Raw genomic sequence first — 18,456 nt, 5'->3', positions numbered from 1 at the left:
GAGGAGGTGAGAGGGGTCGTCGGTAAGACGTTGGCGATACTCGAATTAAAAATACCAATTAACAACAAAACAAGAATTTATTGGACATAACTTAGATAATATATTTACATGGGAGTTATCGCGAGCGTATTTCTCCGAGAGTTTACGATAATGGGGATAATACCTCGGCGATGTGGGGTTAGAGGATAGGAGGCTCTGAGGTTTCCCTTTCACGGACGGTGATGACGAACCGACCCCATTTTTTCGTCGTCACCCCTCTTTTATATTTTTCGTCACGTTACTGGTTTTCGCCAATCGCCGATTTTTAGGATAAGTTCTTCGTGATTCATTTTTTCAGGTTCCTGAGAGATAGGAAACGGCTCTGTGGGAAGGAAATGTGTACATCCTTTTTCGTAAAATTAAGAAAAATGGATCTTTTCTTTGTTTAATTTTAATAAATATATTTAATTTAAATTGAGCTTATTTATTTAATTTTATATTATTCAGTCCGACCCTCACATTACTTCGCCCTTTCTAAAATCGTACTTGTTCTTCAAGGAGCAAGTTCGATTTTGAATTTGGGTAAAAGGGGTACAATTTACTCTCTCTGTAATAATATTAACAATCTTTGGGTTTCCGACACTTAAGTATTTTGATTAATTTTAACAAACAAATAAAAATTCTATAAAATGTTAGAATACAAGTGTACGGCTGCGGTTAGTGAACCGAGCGGAAGTGTACTTCCTCTTCCGTTAGTTGTGTAGATTAATTGATTGACGTTCTTCAGGTCCTGGGTACGAGGGTAACAGTTCAAAGTTCGATGTGGGCCACGTGTATCGGTTAGGAGTTCTCTGTCTTCTTTGTTCGTGCTTAGTGGTTCTTTGGCAGATATTGTAATATGGGAGTTACAGATGTAACTTGGTTGGGCTGTTGGAGAATTTTCATGTTGGTTGATACCACTTTATTATAAGTATTAGGATTAAGAGTTTATGAGGTCGCCAGCGCTCAAGATCGTTTGAACGGTAGCAGTGTCCGGTGAGTTCGAAGTCTTTCGGGAAGAGTGAGGAAGTGGCACTGTTTTTGTTCAGGGAGAAAAAAATATTAATAAGAAGTTATCTTGATTAGAGTTTATTCCCTGGATAGGAATCGAGGTATGTATTTTCACATATAAATTCTTCTCGGAAATGTATTCCTGATTATTAAAATAACTAATCATAAAGATTCTCTACGAGATAATATCGGAAAATAAAAATTGAGTCGCGAGTTGTTATAAATAAGGAATTAAGCGTTAATGGGTAATAACATTATATTTATCAAGAATAACACTAATTTGGAGATAAATCTCGATCTCACTGACGAGATGTTCTGTCTTTCGGATAATGTCGCTTGAGTTTAAGTTCGTTTCTTGGATTAGATATCTTTTTCTAGAACAGGGGAATATCTTTAATAACATGTGAGTCCTCTAGCATCTGAATCCTCTAGCATCTAACATCTCTTCAGGTGAATTGGTGTTACGTTGGCAATTGTTAGCAGTGCATCCGTGGGTGCAGTGCAATTGGCACTGCATATCCTTAATGCCATACCCCTTTGAATAGAAAGTAATTTTCTTCTATTGTGCACCAGCCTTGCTTTCTCCCCCCCCCAAATCTGCGTTGCGTATAGCAGTGCTGGCTCAATAGCACCTTTATAAATGAGATTGGTGTTCCTACTGCCAATCCCCCAAGTTTTGCGGGCCATATGATGGATGGTGTTGATACGTTGGCGCATCTTCTTACATAGTTCCTCGATGTGAAACTTCCAACTCAGTGTTGGATCGATGTATACACCAAAATATTTTAGTAGGGTTTCTCATTTCCCGGTCTTTTGCTTGTCCCGGGATCCCGGAATAAAAGTGAACTGTTTCCCGGAACCCCGGGAAATCCCGGGATAGAATTAATTATTTTTAAGGTATACAAAATATCTTGAAATCAAATGATATAATTATTTTCCATTTTTTAAAGTAATTTTAAAGTTCTGTAACCTCCAAAATCATATTAATAATGCTGTGTAAGGTCTATAGGCCTATAATAAAAATTACCTTTAAATAACGTAGAAATTTTCACAAATAGAAAAAAATTAATTAAAGTTTGCTGGAAACTGCATACAACAACAACAAAAAAAATGTTTTGAATTGAGTTAAAAATTAAAAAAATGAACTTCTAATTTAGAAGGTAATTTTCGTTTTTTAAATAAAATATAATACAAAATATTGCAAACTTTTATAAGATTTTAAAAAGCAAAGATGGTCAATACTCCGATAACTCACTCTAATTCTTATTTTAGTAATGAAAAGTCTTGCCACCGAGAATGCCCTTTCCGATTCAATTGATGTGATTGGAATAGTGTTTAATGCATTTAAGAGAAGACAGATATTATGTGTTTTTTCACCTGTAGCCTGGAAGATTTCGAGTTCGTTTTCGAGGTTGTAATACTTCTTTTGCTCTCTAGTATTCTTCATTTGTCTACTTCGACTGCTTTAATAGAAACATCAAGCTTATAGCCCAATAATTCGTCAGTTAGTTTGTCTTTGATCATCAGGTTTATGAAGAAAAACTTCGTACTTACAGACATCGTACAACATGGTGTTACGCGTTATCGAAGCTATTGGGCATGGTTAAAAATTAAGACAGCATAAGCACAATTATTCCAGATATTACAGGTTCCAACAAGTAAAGAATTTTGAGAGTCATGACACAAATAAGCTATGTATTGATTATTGACCATTTGTGACATGCTATAATGAGCAAAAACTTAAGAAACTAATAAGTAGGTTTAAAATTGATAAATACAAATGTATTCTGACAGTTTATGAGTTAATTATGCTTTCTATTTGCAAAATTCCTCAACCTTAACACAAAATAAGAAAAAAAGTGAATTTTTAAGAAATTTGCGGGATTTCCCGGGATAAGAAAAATTTCCCGGGTTAAAAAAACAACCGGGATCCCGGAATCCCGTTTGAGAAACTCTATATTTTAGATGTGATGTGATTTTGATCTTATGGTTGTCAATGTATAGCCCTAAGGGTCGCTGTAGCTGCTTTCTATTAGCTTTTCTGGTGCAGACCAGTGCTTCACATTTATCATAGTTTATGGGTAATTTATTGGTCTTACTCCAGGTAAGAATCTTTTGTAAGATCTCGTTTGCTTTGAGTTGTAGGATGTCACGGTTCCGGTGCCTTATGAGTAGAAGCGTATCATCGGCAAAGCCCTGTATTTTCATGTTATTTTCCTCCTTGGGGATAATGCTTAATAAAGTGTCGTAGACGAGGTTCTATATCCCTGGTCCACAGCGGGAACCCTGCGGACAACCTCTATTTATGTCTTTGATTATTTGGATGGTGTCGGTGGAAAACCCTACATTCCTATCACTCAGGTAGCTGCTATTAACTTGATGATGATGGTCGGGCAGTCTACACTCTGTAACCTGTCCATGACAGTCGGTCACCAAAGATGGTCGAATGCCTTACGAAAATCCACGCTGACAAGAACGGCATGATTGTCTTGTTCCCATGCTTCCTTGATAAAGCTTTTAACATTTTGTTTGGCTTTTACTGTGGACTTGCCTTTTCTGAAACCATATTGGATTTCATGCATGTTGTTGGTCTTACTCAAGTGCCAATTCAGCCTCCCAATGATCATACCATCAAGGGCTTTGCCGAGCACAGGGAGAAGGCTTATAGGACAGTAATCTTTCTCAATTGTAGGGTTGGGTGTCTTGGGGATGAACTTTACATTTGCTATTTTCCATTGGTTGGGGAAATAAGCATTATTGAGACAGGCATTGAAGAGAATAACAAAGGCTGTAGGAACCTCTTGGAAAGCATGTTTAAGCATCTCTGCAGTTGTGCCATCTATTCCAGGGGATTTCTTATTGGCCAGGGAAGCTATAGCCCTTTCCACTTCTCGGAAGGAGAACCATCCATTTATTGAGTTGCCTGTGTATGTGGTTATTTTTCTCCTCGTACATTTGTGAATGTCTTGGTCTTCCTCTTGTTTGTCGACAGGGAAGTGAAAGTCTTTTGATGTTGGTATTTATGTCGTATTTGCCTGTGGTTATCTCTTTGTCAATTAGGCGGGGGATGGCAGCCATCTTACTGCCCTTGTATACCGTGTGGTAAGGTTGAGACCAAGGATCCCTTGCACTGCTGCAGAATTTTCTTCATGCTTTTGTTCTAGAATAATTAATTAATTTCTTATATTTGTGGAGTTCCTCGCAATAAAGTATGCTTTTCCTTTCTTTTACTTCTGTGTTCTGTTCGCTGGACCATGCTGTCCTAATTTTATTAATTAATTAATTTTAATTAATTTAATTAATCCTCTTCCTAATTTTATGCTTGTCCCCTTCTAATTCATCAGTCCACCAGTGAGTGTGATACTGGTTCCTCGCTCTGTTAGAGGTGGAAAGTTGTAAGGCCTTTGCCATTGAGACCGTGATGTAGTCAGCGTATTTGTCAATGTCCTCTTTATTTCTCATATCTTTGTAATGATAAGTGCGCCAGTTCTCTGCAAAGTGGAGTCTATAACTATCCCAGTTAGTGATCCTCTTGCTGAATTTGTTACTTTTGTCACTGGTAGTATTGTGATGTTGCGCTTTACTGACAGTGGTGAGAACATATCTATGATCACTAGCTGAGGTTGTCGATAGTGTTTCACAGTTCTCAATGATGCTGCCAACAGTTGTAGGTGTGAGGCATATGTCTGTCCAGCCCCTGGCCCTTGTCGTGAAGAAAGTTGGTATGCCAGATGTGTTAAGAGAGATACAGTCATGTTCGTGCATTAGGTCCACGAGGAGCCTGTCTCTATTGTCTTCGTTCTCGTGGAACCAGACAGGGGATTTGGCGTTAATGTCAACTGCAACAATATATTTATAGTCCCTTAGTGTGTTCATGATACTGCCAAGTTCCTCTACACACTCCTCGTCAGTGTCATAGGGGGAGAAATAGACTCTGATTAGATAATCAATGGGGCCTTGGTTGATTGCCACTGTCGTCAGTCTGAGCTCAATTCCTGAACCGTTGACACATTCATATTACTGTTCCTTATTACAATCCCACACTTAGGTCTTTGACATAGTATTGTTCCGTTGATACTATAGGACGATCGACGGTCATGTCTTTGTTATCCCGCTGTATTCTTACAGCGGTCGTTTAAATTTTCTACGGGCTGCAGTTTTTACTCGTGCACTCCGTCTCTGTCGGGTTCCTCTCTTCTCTCTTTCGGTGGGGACTATTCGTTTAATTTGCAGGATGTCCGAAGAGTTTTCTCCCTTTTATTTAGGTCTTTCCGCCTCTTCTTCCTTCTACGCGGCCGTAAAATGTGCAATAATGTATAGGCTTCAGATTGGGTAGCATCACTTGCGCTTTAGTCGCGCCGCTTCAATGACGTCTCGGCCCAAGATCCCTTCACACGGGGCTGTGACCTCGACTCGTACGATAGCACACGGCATGCAAAGTTTCTTTCCCCGTAATTTAAACGTAGGCATCGCTGTTCCTATTCGCTTGTGCCAGTAAATATAGATAGCGTATAAGTCGACCAAAATGGCTGCCACATGGGGTATGGCGTACGTGGCAACATACGAGAGTTACATGTGTGTGTTGTCTTTTTAATATCTTTTCTCTCTTATAGTCAAAACGTTTTATCCTCATTTGTGTACGACATTAATCCTAGTTGATTTCGTAGTTGTTTAATCATTGCAGTTTCAGCGTCATCTGCCCCGGGTTCCGTACGCTGGTAGGCTTCAAGCTAACGCTTGAAACCTAGCAGCGTACGTTTGTACGTCCTCGTCTTTCCTTTGTACGCACGTATAAAATCTATTTAATCGAAACGAAAAAGGTTCTCTGTCGAATCGATTTAGCATTATTCGTTTAAATTTCCCAAACTCATCTACTTCCTTAATCGTACGGTCTCTTCGTACAAACTCCCAAAAACTTCGTACAAATCGTAAGTTTTAACTTGGCTACAGCAAGCATCTGCGCTTTGGACCATGCCGCTACCTTTGTAACATCCTTATTCTTATTCTACTCCCTTGGTTCATATGGAGACTATAGCCTGATACGCTTTTTCTGGTTCATATGGAGACTATATATAGCCTGATACGCTTTTTCTCCGAGAGACGAGTTATTGATCGCTATGCGACCGAAGAGCCGGCCGTATCTAACGGCTTATACGCACGTGCGGGAAAGAATGCCTTCCGGGAGGACTTTTAAGGGGAACTGGCCTCCTATTCAGTCGTTATTGGCAAGGAGAAAACCCGGAAAACTCCTTGCAGCCAGCCTGTCCGATCGCGGCGCGAACCCACGACCGAACTTCCCAGTGTTTAGGGTCTGGTCACCGCTATGAGCGGCTACGGAGACCACTCGCCCACTGGTGGGGGCTTTGTAACATCTGCCAAGGAGTCAAAAAAGTCCGTTACTCGGAGACCTCCCGCTTCTCCTGAGAATACTGGCAATAAGGGAATTATTCCTCCCAGACCTCTTAAGGTAATTTGGTTTTGGATTAGGATTAGGGTTTTCTGCCGCAGTTTCATGTTGGAGATCGTCCTCCATTATCTCTCCTAGTCTTAAATCTATTTCTTATAACTATTCTAACAATTCTCCTAACTTACCAGTCCTTATCTCGACTAGAATCGACTTTTTAACTCGAATATAGGCTTTTACCGCCTTACCGATAGTTTGAAAAAGTCGAACCCGACTCCTGAAAAACCAATTTGTGGGTAGCCTGAGATAGGACGAAGTAGTACAGTACCTCTTTTCGATAGGCAACAGTTTGGTGAGAACTGCCCACTGGTCACTGGATGGCTTGTTTATATTTTTCTATCCCGGAAAGTCGGGATTCTTTTGTCAGGTCGAGTGGAGGAGATGAGACGGGTCGTCTGTAAGACGTTAGCGATACTCGAATTAAAAACACCAGTTAACAACAAAACAAAAATTTATTGGACATAACTTAGATAATGTATCTACATGGGAGTTATCGCGAGCGTACTGCGCCGAGAGAGAATTTACGATAATGGGTATCATACCTCGGCGATGTCGGGTTAAAGGATAGGAGGCTCTGAGGGATCCCTTTCACGGACGGTGATGACGAACCGACCCCATTTTTTCGTCGTCACCCCTCTTTTATATTTTTCGTCACGTTACTGGTTTTCGCCAATCGCCGATTTTTACGATAAGTTCCTCTTGATTCATTTTTAAGGTTCCTGAGAGATAGCAAACGGCTTTGTGGGAAGGAAATGTGTACATTCTTTTTCATAAAATTAAGAAAAACGGATCTTTTCTTTGTTTAATTTTAATAAATATATTTAATTTAAATTGAGCTTATTTATTTAATTTTAAATTATTCAGTCTGACCCTCACATATTCAACAGAACGTTCGATAAATTTACGAAAGAAGAATGTCCATATCGAAATTTTACGAATGTCGTGAGGTATTTGTGACAGGTGCAACGGGATGTTTGGGAAAGGCAAGCATTTTTACGTCATATCTTTTTCCACAGAAACATTAAATATAACCTATTTACAATTTATTTTTTTAATTTTTGAAGGTGCTTTTAGAGAAATTGCTAAGGTCTTGCAATACCAGAAAGATTTACATTTTAATCAGATGCAAGAAAGGGATGCCAGCGGAAGAAAGGAAAACAGAATTGTTTCGTTCTAAAGTAAGTTAAAATAACATATTTTATTAAAGTGAAAGTAGAATTTAATAGATTGAATTATTCGCTATTTTACTTACATTTTTCTGCAAGAATTACCGGCTGATACAAAATTCAAACGTACAAACAAAATTCAAACGCACTTCTACACATCATACGTGATATTGTAGAAGTGCGATTTCTACAGAAATGCCTTACAATGATATTTTATATTTCTCGTGTAAAAACATCAAAACATCTTTTTCAAACTGTAGTTGCAAGTTACGGCTTATTTACACTTGCAGTATCTAGCGAACGAGCGAACGAATGCAGAAACTGTAACTAGGAGCGAATTACCCAACACAAAATCAATACATTCCAAATGTAGTGTTTTATACCTATAGCCAAACTAAGCGAGCGAATTAATGCCTGCAGAGGCGAATTCGTTGCGTGTCCACGTTCACTAGAGCGCCATTTTTTGCAACTGCTTAGTGCCACGTAATCTCTTCGCTCATTTTGAGTATAATAACTTGTAAATTTTGATTCTTTTACATCTCTTTCCAACTTCAAATTCGATCTCTACAGGTTGATGTATAAATATAAACACAATACCGAAGAGAGCGATTACAATAATAGTATTACAGAGGCACATGTATAAAAGAAAACTGGGTAAGTTCATTTCGTTACGTCTGACCATCAGTGACATAATTACAAATAAAACTTGTAAAGAAATTCTGTACGTGATAACTAAATCATTCTGCATACGTAAAATCCGCTTGTCTTCGAGATTTAAAGTTTTGCGCCATATTTAATTACGCTTTATTAACAGCTAATTTTAATATTATTTACTTGCAAAAAATAAAGCCTGATTTTAGGCTGTATTATGGTATTAAAGTAAATCGAAATGCCATTAACGAGAAACTTTACAATTAAGTGTGTCTTCACATGACTGCTCCACTTCATTTATATTCTTTAAAACTCGGGTTTCATATAATTTAAATTTTGTAGTCCGGAGATATAATGCAAAATAAATGCCGATACACACACACACACTGAAATTTACTTAGGTTTTCAGAAAGTAGTTTTACTTATAATTACTCTGTACCTGATGATTTTCTTATGCTTGGATATCTTTTACTCTGAACAGAATACAAGAGATTAATGATTATTTTATTCGTTATTAGCATTTAAAATTGTTGATATAAAACCCATCTTTACCCTCCAAATTAAGCTTTTTATTATTTTATTGTAGTTACAGGTATAAAAAAATTTCAATAAAATACGATAACAGATGGCGGCACCAAAATTTTAAATATTGCCGGAAATGTCGAGCAACTCGTTGTCGGTTTATTTAACTAATAAATGCCTTCGTGTTGTCAGAATTGAGTACATTTTTACACAAAATCGAACACAATTATGACAATGCAAATTTACCCGATTTTTCTACTCGCTTACCCCCGTATTACTTTATGAAATCAAATTTGTTATCGAGTTTCTTATATATTTTTTATATTCGTGAAAGATTTTCGAAAATGTTTTATTGAAAAATCCCAAAATTACGAATAAAGTGGAATGCATCGAAGGGGACCTCACAAGACAGAACTTAGGAATTTCTTCGTGTCATATGAATTTGATAACGAAGAATGTTTCGCTGGTGTTTCATTTGGCAGCTTCGGTTAAATTCAATGAACTTTTTCGGTGAGTTTTACGCTAATAAATCACATTGTTTTGTTATTTACCTAATTATTTTTATATATTTTGTAGCGATTCGTTCGTCAATAATGTGGAATCGACGAAAAATGTGGCCGAAGTTTGTCGTCAAATGAAAAATTTATCGGTAAATATTTTGGGAATATTTTAAATTACAACTTATTTTAAAATTAAATAGCAGCGAATTGAACATTGAAATTTTTCCTATTTTATGAAATAATATATTTATTTTTACTTTTATACTATATAATTACCTCTAAATGTTTCTAAAAGCCAGAAACCTTTAATGATTATGAAATTTTTAGTGATCAACCAATGACTCCTGCTTGGGAGTGTTTTCCGTAAAGATATACATTATTAAGCCATTCTTTTAGAATCTTCGTGTCTATAGAAGATTAAATTTTCTCCAAATTCAGAACATGGGTATCTTCACAATGTCTTTAGACCAGCAAACTCTTTATTATATTGTGAAAATTTCCGAGTGTTTGTTGTGTTATTTAGAAGTACGATCTGCTTTCGAAACCTGTTTTCATGTATTAATGATGTTTCTTGTGTATCGTTAGAATTTTGAATGTAATGTAGGTTACATATCATAATTTCAGGCATTCGTGCATACTTCCACAGCTTATTCTTTCTGCAACAGAAAGGAAGTGGATGAAAAAATCTATACAATGGACAGAACATATGAAGAATTTAAGAACATTGCAAAGTATTATACTATGACATATTAAGTGTAATTCTTTTTGATTGTATTTCCTGTACGTGCATTGTATTAATATTTTTCTAATGGCAGACTAGAAAATAATGCTTCGTTAGAGATAACAGAAGAAAATCTTTTGGAAAATCGACCCAACACTTATACTTTAACAAAGGCCATATCAGAAAATTATTTAAATAATTTTTGTAGAGATTTGCCTGTAGTAATCGTAAGACCTTCTATTGTTGGTTGTACTTGGAAGGAACCTTTTTCCGTGAGTATTTCTATTCTACGTCAAAATACATTATACGTTTGGGTGTAATCAGTACAAATTTCTTTATTCAGGGATGGAATGATAGTAATAGTGGTGCAGATTACATAGCTGGAACAGTAAGTGTATTTAAATACATCTGGAATCTTAAGTTTATTTAATTGATTTCTATCTTTACGTCTTAGTTGTAAACACTGTAACTAATAGGTGAAAACAGAAGTTAACAAATTACCATTTATTTCACTTTTAGTAAGTAAATGCTTATTGGTTAGCTTCAATTTGTAACTAAGTGTTTCTCAAATTATCTTTCTGGGGGCTTTTTTACATTGGAAGTATTATTAGTTTTTTTATACTGTATATTGTATTTTGATAAACAACGTCTCTTTTTAATAAATTTTTATTGAATTTAAATTTTAGTAAAGTATTTTTAATAAAGTAAATATTACAAGAAGCTTCTTGTATTGCATCAAATGTAATGTTCTTTTTCTGATAACTGAGGTATCAGAAAAAGAAGAACTAGAATTCTCATTGTATTTGAATACATTTGTGAATTTCTGGAATTGCGGATCACTGATTGAAAAACACAAAGTTACCCGAATGATATTGTGTACCAGGGTAAAAAGATAGGTTAACTGGTATTAAACTTCTCATAGTGTTTAACATTACTTTTAGGGATTGAAAGGAATACTTAGAAGCATGTTAAGTGATGAAGACAAAATTTGCTGATTTCATTCCATCGGATGCAGTGATTAATTTGATGTTAGCTGCTGCTTGGAAGAAGGCGGTGACTCCTCATCTAAAGTAAGGTTTTATGACAATTTCATTATACTGTCATACCTCGGAATTAGATTAGAACTTAATTTCATTCTAAAATGTGTTCGAAAACATTCAATAAAATACAATACAAAATGAATTTTAATCCGTTCCCCGAAATAAAACCTTTTTTTTTTTTTCTTTACTTTTTGTTATTTGTATTTCATGCATAAAAATGCCTGTAAGTGCCATTTATATTACGTGAATGTCTGTTAACGTTGTTTTTATTAATTAATTTGAAGAGGCCATTTCGTCACCACGAACTTCTGAATCTGTAATCTCGTCGTTGATTCGTCAGTCCGCCGACTTTCCTTAACATGGAAAGTATAGGAGGTTGACCATTATTGAACGGCTCTTCCGAGTAGCTTATTCGGTAACCGGGACAAAATAAGTTCAAGATTCTGTTCATAGACAACCTAGCGGTTTGGCGGAACTAGAAGACCGCTTGAAGCATGGATGCCGCAAGGACCATATAGCCTCTCTATGCCTGATACCCGTCCGTATTACATCGTGTATTCACGCGTGATGTGGCCCAACAGGGTACTAGAACCCCGTTCATTTGTAGTTTTTCCTGAAACAAATAATCCTTTTGCTTTTACTTTGTGATCACTAGCTTATACCACCTTTACACTCACACATGTACAGTACAGTACAATTTCGTACGATTCCGACAAATTTTTATTGATACACTTATTTTTATGGTAATAAATATATATTAAGCAAAAGAGTTTGCTGTTCTCTTTACAGAGAAGCCGAAATTCCAGTTTACAATTGCACTTCAGGATCCATAAATCCTTTCACTTGGCGCCGGTTTTTCAAATGCTTAAATACGCATTATTGGAAATATCCCGTAGAAAACATTTTTTTATATCCATCAAAAATACCCAAGAAGAGTTATTATTTGAATCGATTATGCATCGCGATACAACATTTACTACCTGCAATGCTAGCCGATGTATTTCAAATTGCCGTTGGCAAGAAACCAAAGTATGTTCTTTGAAATGTACTTCTGTATTGTATGGCATATTAAGTGAAATTTATATTGCATTTTAGGATGATAAAAGTCTACAGTAAAGTTCAGGAAAAAATAAGCACGCTTGAATATTTTTGTATGAGAGATTGGAAGTTTGGTGCCAGAAACGTGCAGGGATTGCTGGAGAAAATGTCGACTCAAGATAAACAGGTAGGATTAATTTCAACTAAAATAAGCCGTATCTTATGACTAGTACAGTTGACTATCGACAAGACCATGCGTCAGAGATGAAGAAAAATTTCGGAGTTAAAGAAACGTTGGATTACGTAAATTAACATTATCTTGTAATGAGTTCAACATGTCGCTATATATTCAATACATTTACGTATTACAGTAATCAAATTAGTTTTATTATAGTGTATTTTAGATTCGTATAAAAGTACAGTATAAGTTATGCAATAACGAATATAGAATAATTCGAAATACCTGTACATGCAAAAAATTTCAGTGGCTCTTTCTTCGAAGAATTTGAATTATAAATTACTTATGAACGTACGTTTAAAACAGCATAGTTTTAAATTGACAGGATGTTTAACATTTGGGCGCACACATCTGTCGATACAACCGAAAATATTTTTCGCTTCAATTTAGTGTTCGAAATAAATCGAGACAATTTGATAATGCGATTCAGTTTATGGACACAATTCAATGAGTTTACGGGCGTCGATACTCTTACTATTGTTCGAATAAATAACACCACCAAACACTGATAGTTGGTCATGGTTTATTACATGTTCGCGCGCAGCTTTTCGGGACTTGTTCACCCGTCTGACATCCAAATAGGTGTCAGTTTCCCGTAAAGGATAACATTCTCCGGGTAGAAATTTTCCTTAGCAGATGACGTTACCGAATGCCACGAAATCATCGAACCAAACAACATTATAAAAACTTACCAATTTTTTGTTCCAAGAAAGAAGTTCATTAAATTGAATTGGACCCCTTTGAAAATATAAAACCTTGTGATTTACACTTTCATATTCTACATTCATTATTTTAAAAATTCCAAAGACCAGTTCAATTTTTTTCGTCATCGACTTATCGTTCGATTTTTCTATTTGCACTTTGGATCATTAAGAAATTCTTTGTAAAGAATTTTTATACTGTAATTATTTCTCGTTATATGTGAAAATTGAATATTCTCTCATTCGAAATAATGTATAAGCCAATAATACTTCACTTAGTAATTCAAACATTTCCATTTCATACAATGATTTAATAATAATTGTGTCTATAAAGTGGATAGGCTATAGTGTGAACAAAATCGTCAGGATTGTTGTTAAAGCAATCAAAGCAGTTTTTCAGTGGTAGGTTGTTTTTCAGGCAATAAAGATGTCATCGACATATCTATTCTAGAAAATTATGTGGTTAATAAAGTTCAATAGTAGCTTATGGCCCAGATGTCTTACGATTTTACAAGGAAACCCGTCCTGTTGGGATGGGACTTGCTCCAGGACTCTATTCGAACAATGAATTGTTCAAAGTACAAATTAATTTTCCCATTACAAACAATGGAATATTTAATAACCCATTTCCAGACCATAAACAAAAGATTGTAACGTGAACACAATGAATAAAATACGTAATTTTATATAAGGCTTTTTCACAAATCCACTAGGAGGTGATATAACCAGCAAATTACTTTTCATTTATTCACACTAAGAGATTTTTATCTTCTTAATCACACACCGTTTACAGTTTGAACGTTCCGAGTCTCAGTCGAATTTATATAGAATTTAGCATTCGAAATCTAAAATGTTTGTAGCTAGAGTCGTTTGAAGTACGAGGTACCAATGTAAATAAATTTCAAAACATACATTATTATTACCATTTTTTAATATCATTTATTTCATTTACTCGGCTATTATCTCAAATTTGAAAATTTGAAAAAAATATAGAAATTGGTACTACAGTGGTCTTTTGGACACAAGTATTTGATACTACGGCATGTACAAAATTAGGATACTGTGAATGCCATTTACGCAACACCGCAGTCACGTGCCCATAGATGAACCGACATTTTTTGAACAAAAGACAATAAGACCAAACATTTAAATTGCTTATCTATATATATAACCCATTCAACGAGTATCTGTCCGTCCGTCCGTACGTCCCGTAACCGTTTGATAACGGACACTAGAGGCGCCCCTATCGTGTGTCATATTTCAAACATTCAAATTAACAATTTTAATTCTTATTTAAATTAACAATATAAATTATTATTATTCATTTGGCCAATAAATTATTATTTGGTCAATATAACAATATAAATAATTCAGTATATTTGTAATAGGAATTTATTATTTCAGGGGCTTATATCTCGCGAAGGGTCGCGAGTAGGGATATGGTTCCTTTGCCTTTATTGTTCGCACAGGGGGCTACAGTTTGGGGAGTCGCCACCTCTTCACCTAATCTTACCATTGGGACTTTAACAGCGCTGTACAGCATATTGATAGGAACAAAAAAGTCAAAGGAACCGTGCTTCATGGAAATTTGTAAACAACGCCCACTAGGGGGCGTCCCGGGCTACTAGTACTCTATATATCGTTATCAAAATTTGCACTTAAAATACTTTGATAAATTGCGTTTATATGTCAATGTTACTGTGAAAGACCGAAATTAGAGAATGTCGATATTCTCCGATGAATGTCGACACATACAGAATACGTCGGTGAAAGACCGAATATTTGGTTATATTATTATACATTCGAACAATCGCCGGTGTATGTCGACAAGCTTTGATGGAGGTCAAAACGACACCCGAGAAGCCGATGTCGATGGAGAGGCGACAGTCTGTTGCCAAATTCTTCGCCGTTTCCTTCTGCTCAAATTGGTGATACCGTAAGAATACAAGTCCCCGATGTCAACCGTGGCCGTACAGATTCCCGAAATGTGTTGGCGGTGGTAGTTGGAATAGAAGACTCCGACTTTTATAAATTAGCAAACAAAAATGGTATCCTCAAGCAGCTTTATACCCGTAATCAGTTCGTAATTTGTAAAAAAAAAAGTTGCTTTCCATTGATGAGATTTCTTCTCAAAAAACATCGCTGAGAGAAGCAGCTGCAGCTAATTCGAAAAGTGGAGGGCAAGGCTATACACGCTGTCATTGCAAAAAGAAGTGTTCCACGAATAAATACAGTTGTAGAAGCAAGGACTTTTGTGCAATTCAAAGTGCCATAACAGTTTAAGTTGTTGCAATAAATAAAATTATATACCTTTAATCACATAATATATGTGTATGTGTAATTTTGTGTATTATTTTTCTTTTCTGATTAAGAATGTACTGTTCGTTTCAGGTTCAACAGTTTATTTACAAGTGCTGTTACTTAAGTTTTCTCCTATTTTGACATTAAAAACTTGCATTTTTGTCTTAACGCAATAAAAATATTTTTATTCAACATTCACCATCAGTGCATGCTGAATGTCGACATTTGCCGGTGTAAGTGAGAAATAATTATATTTAGCAAATATTTCGTACATACTCGAAACGACTGTGTGAATGCTGACATTCACTGGAGAATCTCGACATTCGCCAGATATCGGTCATTCACAGTAACACCAACATTATCTTAATATTTTTACAAAAAAACAATACCAATATAAAAACATTTACCGTTAAGTTCAGTGTTAAAATATTCTTCTACTGTGTTTAACGCATTAATAATTTTTATCACCACACGCGTTAATATGATTTATTTTTCAAAACAATTTATGAATTTTATTGAATTCGGCATCTTGACGTGGATTCAGATGTTCCGAAGTACCCGAAAGTATCTCCCCGGGTAGTTTCCACCTCTGGCAAATCAAAACCAAATAATAATACTCGTAAAATATGCAAAATCATCCGAAATTATATTTCAGAATTTTGACTTTGACATCTCCAAACTCAATTGGAACCATTACATGGAAGATTACTTTCTGGGCATCAGGAGATTCGTTTTCAAAGAGGATGACTCGACCATACCCCACAGCAGAAAAATATTATTATTGTAAGTAGTCGTTTATTATATTCTTCAATTTCTATCCAATGCATTTCATAATATTACATTATTACTTTTACAGAAAATATTATTCTATTTTAATTGCAAAAACTGGATTGCTTTTTGGATTCGTTTACAATTTCACCATCTTGTCGTTCTAGTTTTCACAAAAAGAAAGATTTAAAATTATTATATTTGAGATTCGCACGTTAACTGCTTATTAATTTTATTTTGATTGTAATTTATTAGATCATATTTTATTTGTATTACTTATTAATTTGTTATAATATAAAAAATATACAATAGACTATACCAGAAAGTGGACAATGTACGAAGAAGACGGATTTACCGATGTCCGGCAATTTTAAAGTTTTTTTAATTTTTAAAAACAATAAAATCACTGTAAACTCTTAAATATTGCTTAATTAGAAATAAATAAACTGCATTAATTGTTTGTTGTATAACAAATTAAAAACAGATTAAAATACAGTAATGCTAGAATGTTTGTCTCTCTGTTCTTAGTATATCTATATACAGTGGTAGACAAAAGGTCTGAAAACTGGGAGGGTCAAATTTGACACTATTCTTATTTTCAAAGACGGGGTCAAACTAATGTTATCCTCTTTAATGTCTTTACTGCAATTATCAAAAATATTTTTAATGCATGGAAAAACTTTGTACTTTTTATGGACTTTATTTTTTGTATTATATCTATTTTTGCAATATTGTTTATACCAATTTTTTATTTTGATTTTAGGATAGTCATTAAGAATAAACTTAAAATATTAAGAAACAATATAATAACAATATAAGTCATCTTAAAAAATCGGTGTAGTTTATAAGGTAGAGTGTAATTGTGAAAATCCCAAAGTTTATATAGGTGAAACTATCCGTATATTGGAAATAAGAGAAAAAGAACATGAAGCAACTATTCGGCTTGGTTACAATAATCCCCAGGATATNTTTATACCAATTTTTTATTTTGATTTTAGGATAGTCATTAAGAATAAACTTAAAATATTAAGAAACAATATAATAACAATATAAGTCATCTTAAAAAATCGAGTGTAGTTTATAATGTAGAGTGTAATTGTCAAAATTCAAAAGTTTATATAGGCGAAACTATCCGTACATTGGAAATAAGAGTAAAAGAACATGAAGCAGCTGTTCGGCTTGGTTACAATGGTATACTTATACAAAAAAAAAAAAGAAATTCAAAGAACATATCGAAATAACAAAACATCCCAAAGAAAATCTAGTTAATATTTCAGACGGTATGCAAATAGACCCTCAGTGGTATAACTTATTAGAAGGCGCTACAACACACTATGTATTATAATAAAACCACAATCTATGATACGTTGTGCTGTTTGTTCGGATGAATCAGACGTACAACCTAAAACTTATTGTCGGTGCGTCTTTATATTCTATCTTTCCGCTTTCTTGTCGTTTAATTAATCACTAAAATATAATAGCATAAATGTCTCGAATACAGAAAAATCCCTGCCAAATTTCAGAAATATTCGACGAAAGGCACGGGAGTTAGTGAGCTCGTAACTGGACGAAACAAATTGTTCTTCCACACACACATCCACATACCACAGACTTATATCCGTACTTACAGAATAAATAGCCGAAATTTTCGAACGTTTTTGGCGTTTTAAGGTTCTTAAACTCTAAAAATGTACAAATCTTGTGGTCTTTGTCCGATCGACCAATTTTCCTTCTGTTATGTGTAATTTCCATTAAATTAAAAACAAAATAACTTTTCCTATCGGTATTTATTCCAATCTCAATTTTATAACAAAATTAATAATAAATTGAAGTGTAAAAATTGGCAATTGAATTTAATTCTACTTAAATTTATTTAAATACTCCGATAATTTTCAATAAATCGAACGCGTGCACTATATAATAACGCTACATTGGATTCATTCAACGACATAAAATACTGAAGTAGAAACAAACTTCTAGTACAGAAATCTATTAATTAGAAAGCAAACCTTCGGTCGCATTAATTATAATACTTTAATTAACATGTAAATATAACTGATAATATTTTAAAATTATTCTAACTAAATTACTGTAAAGAATTCGATACGAATTGTCAGGATTGAACCAAAGATGCGATCAAATTGTAATCGTAAAACTTAAAATTAAAAAAAAATTATATCTATATCTATTCTATATAAATAAATATATATATATAAATGGATATGTATGTCCCTATATTTCACTTTTCCGCCAAAACTACACATCGCACGTGAATGGTGTTTGTATGTGGTAGTAGCCCCAAGTCTCCATTCGTGCA

General features: G+C 34.7%; 1 protein-coding gene and 1 pseudogene across 1 annotated transcript; one reads left to right on the top strand and one right to left on the bottom strand.

Annotated features, from left to right (window-relative positions):
• The first annotated feature begins 752 nt into the window (after positions 1-752).
• LOC111620684 lies at positions 753-16,630 on the top strand (annotated as a pseudogene).
• On the bottom strand, positions 4,324-4,905 carry LOC111620685. Its single transcript, XM_023362662.1, has one exon. The coding sequence runs from the start codon at positions 4,903-4,905 to the stop codon at positions 4,324-4,326; it is 582 nt and encodes a 193-aa protein (XP_023218430.1).
• Positions 16,631-18,456: the final 1,826 nt, after the last annotated feature.

The sequence above is a fragment of the Centruroides sculpturatus genome, unplaced genomic scaffold (genome assembly GCF_000671375.1).
Source record: "Centruroides sculpturatus isolate CEXI.00-Female unplaced genomic scaffold, Cexi_2.0 scaffold287, whole genome shotgun sequence".
Classification (NCBI taxonomy): domain Eukaryota; kingdom Metazoa; phylum Arthropoda; class Arachnida; order Scorpiones; family Buthidae; genus Centruroides; species Centruroides sculpturatus.
This window is presented reverse-complemented; position numbering and strand designations above follow the sequence as displayed.

Coding starts and splice junctions, on each gene's coding strand:
- LOC111620685 (XM_023362662.1), bottom strand. CDS start 4,905: ATGAACACACTAAGGGACTATAAATATATTGTTGCAGTTGACATTAAC.